The 10,448-nt window shown below is 43.3% G+C and overlaps 1 protein-coding gene across 2 annotated transcripts in view; it reads right to left on the reverse strand.

Annotated features, from left to right (window-relative positions):
• ITPR1 (inositol 1,4,5-trisphosphate receptor type 1) overlaps nt 1-10,448 on the reverse strand; it is a 129,377-nt gene that overhangs the window by 49,637 nt on the left and 69,292 nt on the right. For both annotated transcript variants that reach the window (XM_019536601.1, XM_019536600.1), the window contains 3 exons: nt 5,564-5,744; nt 4,675-4,928; nt 405-605 (listed from right to left, as the gene is read on the reverse strand). In XM_019536601.1, the coding sequence (XP_019392146.1) occupies nt 405-605; nt 4,675-4,928; nt 5,564-5,744 (636 nt within the window). The remainder of the gene's footprint in view (nt 1-404; nt 606-4,674; nt 4,929-5,563; nt 5,745-10,448) is intronic.

Genomic DNA, 10,448 nt, shown 5'->3' on the forward strand with positions numbered 1-10,448 from the left:
AAGGCCGGTTCAACTGGCCACTACACCTGGCCCAGCCCAACCCTGCCCTGCTTCTCTTGCAGCTTCACCTGTTGCTTACCGCAGCGGCCTGGCATAAAACTTGCTTATGGCTTTGCTACCCATCTGTAACATGAGCTTTTAAAGCAACATACCTTCTTTGACCTATGTACAAGAGTCATTCTCTGCTTTCAGTGTTAAATAAACCTTTCCCAGCAAGAGTTAAGACAGGCCTGAGTATTTCTGATGCCTTCACAGAAGAAAACATCAACTTGGATCAGGCGAGCAACACAAATGGCACTGCAAGGCAACACCCCGTGGGTTTAATGGATGGGAAGGCCCAAGCAGAGCAGAACACACCCCGCACGCATATGGCGCATGGGTCAATCCTTCTATGGCCATATTACCTGGTTTTCGTGGCAGGGCCCTTGACAGTACTCAGTCAAACTTTCCAGTGTCTGGTTGATCAGTGCCACGTTCTTCTCATTTATATACAGACCAAGAAGTCCAAGTCCTCCCGTTGTGCTTCCACAGATGCAGTCCAGAAACTGGAGCGTCTCACATACCAGGTTGTAGTTCGTTTTGTTGTTTTGACAGCGCAAGAAATTCTGTAGTCAAGTTTCAAGGGAAAACAAACACACACATACATACATAGAAACCGATCTTTGGAGTGTAGCCTTTTACTAGGTTCACTAGTAGGATCCGAGATTACACTTTGCAGTGTCACACTAATAAATTCTACTTGGCTGCATAACCCAACAGGAAAAGGTGTCTAATTTTAAAAAGGAAAAAAACCAACCTGATGCTTTGGATACAATTAAAAATTCTTCAAGCACCTCCTTTGAAGCCTCTGCCCTCTCTTTCTGTCCCTCGCCTATGGCAAGTTAGTTTTAAAGCTGAACAAAAAGCAACACGTAGTGCATAATATATGCATCTGTTAACACATTAATAGAGTATATGGCCTTGTGTATTCTATATGTCATACGAGTTGTTATAAGTCTGGGGTCCTCCTTTCTCACCTACCAGATTCATCTCTCTCTTTAGGACCCAGAAAACCAATACCTTCCACTGGAGCAGGAAAGCACTTCTTTGGTTTGGGGTTGCACAGCGTCACCTTAGGCGCTGTGACAAAGAGGCATCTGACTGCAGCTCTTGGAGAAAGGGAGAGCCATCTTCACAACCTGATGCTCTCAATTCCATTTCTTCCTACATAAATAATGCAATTATTGCTTTAAGCTGTTGGTTAGGAACCAACAGCGTGGGTTATAACAGACTTCCTCTTATGTATTCCAAGTGGGAAAAAACTTGTATTCAAGAGGGCAGATTACTGAAAAACAAAATTTCCCAGTGACTCAGATACTATGCGTCAGTGGCACTGTGTAGAGAAAATTTATTTTACTAGAAGTTTCAGTGCAATTCCTATCTCACTCGCTATTAGTAGATTAGAAAAAACACTTGGCTTGGAAGGGGGAAGAAAAGGTCTTAGATGAGCAGAACATAAAAGGACTTTGGACCTGACAGGTCTCTTGTCTACAAGCTTGCAGGCATGCTGTGAACTGATGGCCTCTAGTGGTTATGTCAGACTAATGACTTTAAAAACTAAGAGACTGAGATATTGTCAGATTCAATTGAAGGCCCGACTGAAAAAAAGGAAAACGCTGTCTATGAATGCAGATTAAAAGGTGACAATGATTCAGCGCATTTCAAGTGATTGCTCATTTCATACCTTGACTTTGGATTAATTTGTCAGGCAATGTAAAAAAGATGGAGACGGTTGAGACTGCAAAGATCAGAGCTTCCAAAAAAAGCTCCAAAACAAACGCTTCCATTGCCAGGGAATCCTCTCGGTGAGAAAAACAGATTTAAACTATTCCTGTTGTAAAAGCTGGGCTGATAATAGCATTAGAATGTCTCTGTAGGATTTTAAACCCAAAGTCAGCAAAAGCAACGGGAAACACAGGGAGAAGGAGAAACAACAATTGACTACGCACGTTGAAGACGAAAGAGTGGAAAAGAAAAAACTGAATGCCCTCCTGACAAAAGCACTCAATTCAAGAAGTCTTCATCAAAGGCTCAGGGTTAAACCCTCTAGCACAGAAGGCAATCAAAACAGTATAATAAAGAAGTGGGGAACGACTCTCAGGTTAAATCGGAGATGTTGGATAGTAACAGTCATACAGCAAAGGAGGAGGCTGGGCAGAGGTCAAACTATGAAGTTTTGTTACAAGATTAGACCAAATATTTAGAAAACCAGGTTAAAAATAAAAATTCATTGTTCTTTTGTGCAAAAAGCCACACACTTCATGTATCCTATACAGATACACACACACACACACACAGGGGAAAGGGTCCTGAAGAAACTCTATCTACTGTTCTATCCTTTGCAATCTGGCAAATGAGAGCTGGATAACGATTATATGATTGCATTGAACATGATTACGTTCTGCAACTTTTTAATAAAGGCCCCATGTTAAAAAGGGGGAAGGATGGTTTAATACAGACCATTTAGGAAGTTGGAGAAAGTTGCGTTTTCAAATTCAACAAATATATACCAACATGCCAGGATTTCTCCATGGCTGAGCCACCTCGTATTAAGATCGAGATATAGGTCTCGTTCCTGAGCCAAAGATGATTCTAGATTCATTATAGTCAGTGCAACAGTCAAAAGTTACTCCAACTTTGCTTATAAGGTAGAGCCCTCATCTAGAGCCAAGTGATTTAATTAAAACAACAAAACAAAAACAAACAAACAAAAAAAATGCACACACCCACTCACCTTTTGGTCTAAATGGGGTTCTGCAGCAAGTTTTGCAACTATCCCAATGAACTGAGTGCACAAAAAGAAACGGAAAGGAATACCTAGGCACCCAGCTCCTTCCGACTTAAGTGGACACTGGGCAGTAAGACAACCCTGAACGACTAATACTCAAGAAGAAAGTCTTGTTATTACTCTTTAAGAAACAGAATGTTTCAAATGACAAGGAATAAAGCTTCCCCCTAATGGGAGCACGTACGAGGGACATGAATTATCAACTGTCTGAAGCACGTGCGCATTTTATTTATGACGATGGAAGTAGGCTGATAAGATTAAGTTACAACAGGGCTCCACATGGTTTGAGAACTCCTTCTGACTTGGAAGATAGACACTTCTATAAAGCCTTATACAGTGACGACTTGAAACGTCTTTTTTGTACAAGCCACCTGGTTTTTAAAGACTGATACAAATGTTTGGCAGAAACCTGCTGGATGTCTACCTGCAAGTACCTTAACCCAGTGCTCCTCACTAACTTGCAATTCAAATCTGATTTAGGGTAAAAACAGAAGAGATGTGAAGTTCTTGATACTCCAGCTGCCAACAACAAGAGGGGTAGGTTATAGCCAGCTTGCTGCAAGCGCTTTATTTGTGACAGGAATACACACACACACACACGAAAAATGGTTTCTCTCACCTCTAATTTCATCTCCTTTCCCACAGCAGAAAGCAAATACCTGCTGGTCATGGAATTAGTTGTTCAGGGGAATACATGCTGCAGTCCAAAGTTTCTGCATTGGCCTATACTCAATCTCACTCCCGTAATCTTCAGCGACTGGCCAAACACCACAGCGCAACAGGGATTCTGTGCGTGTGGCCTGAAATACCACCATCAAATTGGCATCCTACTTATCCCCAACATTGACCAAGTCATGAAAATGCTGAACCTACTTGATCTCCATTTTGCCAAAGGAAACAAGGAAAACCCTGGTCTAAGTACCTGCTGGAACTATAAAGTGCTAATGGATAGCATGCTCACAGTGCAGAAATATTAACATCCAGATCCGATTTCAAACACTGTCAGTAGCAGGGCATTCATGTTCAATGGTACTGATCTGCCAGATCTGAAAAAAGTGCTCAGGCAGGGTCTTACAGTTCTGGCACAGAGAAAACAATAAGCAATCAAGGCAATTATTCTTCCTTGATGAAGACATTTAGTATATTCTACCATCTTCCCCATGCCAGTTCCTCGCTTATGTTTGTGGAACATGGAAGTGGCAGTAATGCCAAAGAGTCAAGTTAATTACAGTCCATTTATAAGCAAGGATCTTATCTCCCTATGAGGCACACACTAGATAAGATCACTAATGTACACATTTTCGGAGCCACTCCAGCAAATTACTCAACCGCACGCTCAACTTTAAGCACCGGAATAGCTGTGTGGAAGTCAATGAGATTAGTCACATGCTGAAGGCTAAGCCCACTCTGAAGTACCCAAGAGGATTTGGATCTCTATTTTCTGGTTGGCTTCCCACATACGCATCTTCCTCATACGCTTCCTCTCTCCCCTCTTACAAGTGACCAACAAACCTGGAACCAGAATCACCGTTTCCTTCATACAATTACCTAGTTTAAAAACTTTTATCTGAAGAAATGTCCATTTTCTCCAACTTAATTTCTTTCATGCTAGGGCACGGTGAACACTTGGATTGGGACAACAGACCGACCCACCTAAGGGAAGACATTGGGCAATACGCTCCTCAACACCCCTTTGCCAAGCAATCCACGGAGCGCTCTTCAATGAAACGTGTGCCCATATCTGCTAAATCAAAGACAATCAGCTGACCATTTAAAACGTGCACTGAAGTAGAAAGGTGGATATGGTCGCAGTCGCTTCACAGAATATGCGCATCCACCCAGGTTACCTGTAGATCCCGATTGTGGTTTTCACAGAGCAGCTGCAAGAAACGGAGGATGGGTTGCATTATTGTAATGACTGCACTCATCTCCAGCTCATCTCTGTTCTTGTCCGCTGCAGACTGTGCTCCATCCCCAGTTGAAAAGTGGTCATCAGGATCAGCTTCCCTCCTGTATGTATTATAAGCCTTTCGCGTAGCAGTGGAGGCCTCGAGCAACTGATCCCGGACTTCCTCCGTGATTTGGGTCATAGGTTCCCGCACTACAATACAGGAGAACAGACATGCAATAAAAGACCTTCCACCTGGTAATCTGAAGAAAAGGACCACGAAAAAGCTAAATCGCAACTCTCCCCTTAAAAGTTTCACACAATCGGCCAGCTATTCACCATCATTGTACCCCTTCTGGTAAGCATTTAGTGTGATGTGAAAGGCTATCGTGTCACTTCACACTTTTGAAGAAGCCACTGTAAAGTGTTTCATCTTAATTGTTAATCTGTTAGGCAACAGATCACAGGCAGCCAACACTATTAGGAGTTTAGTAAAAGCCCCGTTATCTCAGAAGATCTCCCTCCAGTCATTGTTAGACAAGCACTGACCATGACCTACAGTCCAAGGGCATTACAACCAAATCAGATTTAGGCAGCTTGTCAGGCTAGACATGGTGGAGAAGCCTCGTCTCAGAAATGCTTTTTCATCGTTTCAATTGTACAATCTCACAAATGGATGAAGAGGGGATGCTGCTCTGGAAATCCCATGTCAGGGCACACCACTGATATCTTAACTTTTGTTCTGTGGGATCAGAGACCAGAGTATTACTGCATCAATTGAAATGAGTTGAACAAATACAGTGCTTTACCCTTGCGTCACGTTAGAACAGAAAGAATTTGAGATTGACCTCTTTTCCTGACTGGCACATCTCTGTCAGTGTCCTCATCTTTCTTTTTATTTCCCAAGTCACTCGTGTTGACTGTGACGGTAGCCTTGATTTCTTGCTGAGCCACTTTCATGCGGTCATAGAAAACCTTAAAAAATTTCTCCGATTTCTTATCTTCCGTGAGCCGGCAGAAGAACGAATGCTATTAAAACAAATGGAACAATTCTAAATTGTCACGCAGAGGCTTGAGCAGAGAGATTATTTCACCTTCCTCTGCATCTGATGCATTATATACACTGAAAGACTGAAAACGCAGTTAGCTTTCACTAGAGACAGGGCTCTAGAGAAATGAAGACTAAATCCTCTTTGTCAATGAGTCCAAACAAATGTCTCAGTTACATTAGCTTAGTTACAAATATTTCCAAATATGCTTATTGCTTTTTCAAAGCAGCTCTTGTTAACAGTCGCACTGAGCCTCCTACATTATATAGACGGCATATTTCTCTCAACTGCCAGGTACGCACAAGGGAATGATTTATCTTCTATAATTTGGAGTACCTCTTTTGAACCAGCAGACACAAAAGCGGTCCTTTCTGGTCTCCTTACTCAACCACAGGCTTCCGCTGCATGCAATATTCAGCATGAATGTCAGATCCTAACGTACACACACAGGACAGACTTAAGGCAGTTTTTAAATACGGGAGTGGCTTTTGTTGTGTTTTCATTTTGCTTTTAAGACTTTTTATTCTCCTTCCCTTCTGTATTTTAATTCCTGCAGCAGTGTACCTTTAGAAGCGGCAGAGAAGCTGCAAGTATTAAGTGGTTTTAAAAATATTTTGTTAATGTTTTTCTGCCCATGCATGTGCAGAGACGGAAAGTTCTTTTTACCACTGAGGAGAATACAAATCATGTACGGGTCACCAGGAGCCAACGCAGTGAGGGATCAGACAATTCCTGATGAAACCAATATGCTAGTACATAAATCAAGGCCAGACTTAAACACAACTGAAGGATGAACTTGTAAGTGGGTCACCTTATGCAGAGTATTATGAAATTAGTTAGCATTCTGCAGTGGCTCATGATCCAACAGCTTCCCGTGATGAATAGGCATGAAGTCTGATTTATTGAAAAAACAAATTTAAAAAAAAGTGGGAATAGCAATATATCCTGCGTGCTTTTCTGAGACGCAGACTACACAAGGCCACCTCTGGCGTGCCCGCCTTTGATCAGTCCCCAGCAGTTCTGGTGGGAACACCACCAGAGTGACTTTCAAACACTAATAAAGTCGCTGCTTTGATTACCAAGGAAGAGTGGGAGTGCTACTATTCAAAACACTTAGTCAATATCTACATGAGACCCCATGAAATTTGGGCAGCCTCTACCGAGCCAAGAAACCTTAATTACTTCTAGCCAGCAGGAATTAGTTGGCAGAGGAGAAACAGAGTAAAAGTAATTTAAAATAGTTGGGGGGGGGGAAGAATCTTAGAAAAATTTTAGGAGGCAGATTTTACGCTGAGCTATTACAGATCTATCAAACAACTGCTGGTCTACCGGGGAGGCAGCACTATGCACCTCAACAGCTAAATCAGCTTTGATAGTTTTAGTTTGAAAAGCAGTCAGCACCCATTTGGGGCAAGAGCTTCTGACGGCAATATAACCGCTGGGAACACTTTCCCCGCTATGCATTCAGACGACATTTCCTAGAAGAGCAGCAGACATTAGAGAAAGCCAGGGCCAGCCCATCAACCTGTTGCTACCAGCAGATGTTGATGGTATTAGGACAGGGGTAGGGGCAGGGCAAGGCAAGTTGCAGAACTATTAGCACAGTGCTGTAGGCTGAATAACTGGCAAGAAGCAATCGTCAACACAGTCAGCTGGAGAAGTACCATACAGAAATGAAGTAACCTTGGAACTGATTTTAGGTGCCATCGTACTTAACCACCTCTCTGCCAGATCATCAACAAAATGTTCAACATGTTTGTGGAATTTGTAAATGACGCAAATATAGGACGGGATGTCCTTCTTTGTTTGGACGGCTTAAAGAAAAACACCGTCAGGACGCTCACCTCGCTGGGGTTATTTGAGCGCAGCAGCCTTTCCTGCCCAAGCGCAGGGGAGCTGGGCCTGATGATCTCAAGAGCACCTAACATCTACGAATCTATGACTGGGGGTGGGGAGAAGGCGACAAAAAACACTTGTGTGCCAATATAACCCGGACCCTTGGTAGCATGAAAAAACAAGGAAGGTAAAAATGATGAGACAGGAGTGACACGAGCAGTAACCATATTCCCAGTATCTAGTTCCAGGTGAAGTGAGCCTTGTGCTAAGCATGCAACTTGCTTTGAGGCTTTGTGGAGCAGACGAGAACTACCAACTCTCCGAAAATAATTTCTCAGCATATTAGGCTACATGCGAGTCCATTATTTGAGTGCACGTCACTTAATGCGATCTGCAGAATTATCTCTGACCCAAAAATCAATTATTTGAATGTGAAGTTACGAGATTGTAAAAGGGATTTCCCCTTGTCCAACACATCTGTTTGTTTAAATGAGGTGGCTGTTATTTAATTAAAACAAGATTAAAAGCAAATTAAATGTATTGTTCATTTTAAACTGGTTATTTTGGACTGACCAGAACCGCTTGACAGGATCTACTCATTCAAAACAATGAACTCAACCTCCTCGCCAACGTGTTTTCGGCCTTCTGGACATGGCCTGACTTCTCAAAGCAGGGACTCCCATTTTACTAGCCGTCCGTAAATTTTAAGAGGACAACAGGTAGCTGGAACACGCTACTTTCCTGCTAGCGACAGTAAGCAAGAACCAGGCCCTTACGCGCAACTAATAATGTTTTCTAACTAATCAAACAAAGCATCAGCTCTAGACAGAAAGCGTGTTGCCGCCAAAGTTGTTCTTTGAGTAATAAGGAGTTTCGGCTTCTCGGGCTAGTGTCTAATGTCAGCTGATCACAGATATAAAGATCCTTCACTTCAGAAAAGCCTTCCTTCGATGAAACCGGTGGTGAAGGAAAACAAAAACAAACCCCCCCCCCCCCCCACACACACACACGCACGCACACAAGAACTTCTGCACGAACGGCCCTAAAGAAATACCATGTATATGAGTAATTGTTATTTGCTAACAGATTTGACTGTTGTCTTTTCAAGCTCTACGGCAGACTTTTCCATCGCACTTCAAAGGAAAAAAAAAAAAAAAACAACCTAGTAAAAAGAACATTTCCAGTAAAGCATTTTCTGCGTGTACCGTGCCTGTATTCAATGGCTGTCACAAAGTGATGGTTTCAATTTAGGTCAGAATACCTAACACCTTCACACATATGAATCAACCACATGCCAGCTACCAAGATACTGTATTTTAAGAGGTGTGATCTTGCAAGTTGTGGTTGAGCAGGTAGTTGTAGGTGATAATTATAAGACAGAGAGAGGCTTATTTACAGATACCATCTTAGATTTATGTTAGAAACATACTTTATTATGAAGGGGGGGAAAAAAATCGGGACACCACCATAAGACGGAGGTGCGATTCCGAAAAAGCTTCGGGATTTTGACCTGAACATAAAAACGTCTTGTGACCAGGATCCTGACTGCTGACGAGGCAGACGCAGTCAGGTTAACGCTGGGTGGTGTAAGAGCTAATACATTTCTACTTGATCCTAAAAGCACCAGTGGCTTTGTCCAAAACGGGCATTCACTCTTGTCAAAATAAAAGGGGCATATAGGCAAGTCACCGGGAGCCCAAGAGGAGAGCTCACGTTGCATAACTTGGAAGAGATCACCTCACAAGGTCATCTAATCCAGCCCCCTGCTCAAGGCAGGATTATCTCTGATTAAACTGCCCCAGACAATGTCTATTCAACCTGCCCTTGAAAAGTCTCCAAGGATGGAGATTCTACAGTTTCTCTATGTGGCCTATTCCAGTGCTAGACTATCCTTAGTCATAAAGCATCTCTGAATTTCTGGCCTAAATTTGCTCTGCTGCCACTGCTCCTAGTCCCGTCACCTCTGGCCGCCGAAAAAAAGACCATCTCCATCCCTTCTGCAATCAGGTATTTGAAGAGAAGTCGCCTTTCTAGCATAGGGCAACGCCCAAACTAGTTCCTAGCCTACAGTGGTCCCCCCCCCCCGACTCTGTACTGCCTCCTTGTAGATAGACTGGGGCTTAACGGACCAACTCGAATGGAAGGTTTAAGTCAGAGAAAAGCCTTTGTTTTGACCACAGCAGAAAAACAGGTGAAAAACAAAGGCAGGATTCAGTCCACAGACTCTGGGCCAGCCTCCTTCCTTTGTTTCGTCCAGTAGAGGGATTCAAATCACGGGACACGCAAACCAGGACCGTTACCAGCGACAAGGGCTTGCCCCACAGGATAGAACTGGACGGGTTGAACCTGATCATTAAAAACAGAACAGGACTCCAAGGCAGCATATTACACCACCACAAAATGCGGAGCCCAGATGCTCCTTTGGCATTTGCACCTTTAAAAGTTTACATAGGAATGACTCACGTATGCGCAAGTGAGATGCGTGAACGACTATCCGGGTAGTTCGAACCTGCCCCGCTGTTTGCTCCCTGCTATGAACTTCTGTGTTCATGTTGCCCCCAGCCTCTGCCTTACACAGTTACTATCAAACCACAGCTGCACCAGCCGACTTCCGCTTTTCCACATCTCCAATGTAGACACATGAAAAATTTCCTCCAGGAGCCTGCTGGTACCTGCATTTCTTCCTGCCTTCTAGGCCCCTCCACATGGGGTTATACATCTATCGTCTTGCAGCATTTAGCACTCAGGTGCCGAACCCTTCTAAAAACTGTCGAGACGGGCAAGTCGGCCTTTGGAAACCGTTCCCTGGTATGCCTCAGCAGCATCCCAGTCAATCCATGTCTCTGTA

The sequence above is a fragment of the Crocodylus porosus genome, unplaced genomic scaffold (assembly GCF_001723895.1).
Source record: "Crocodylus porosus isolate Cpor-Errol unplaced genomic scaffold, CroPor_comp1, whole genome shotgun sequence".
In the NCBI taxonomy this organism is placed as follows: domain Eukaryota; kingdom Metazoa; phylum Chordata; order Crocodylia; family Crocodylidae; genus Crocodylus; species Crocodylus porosus.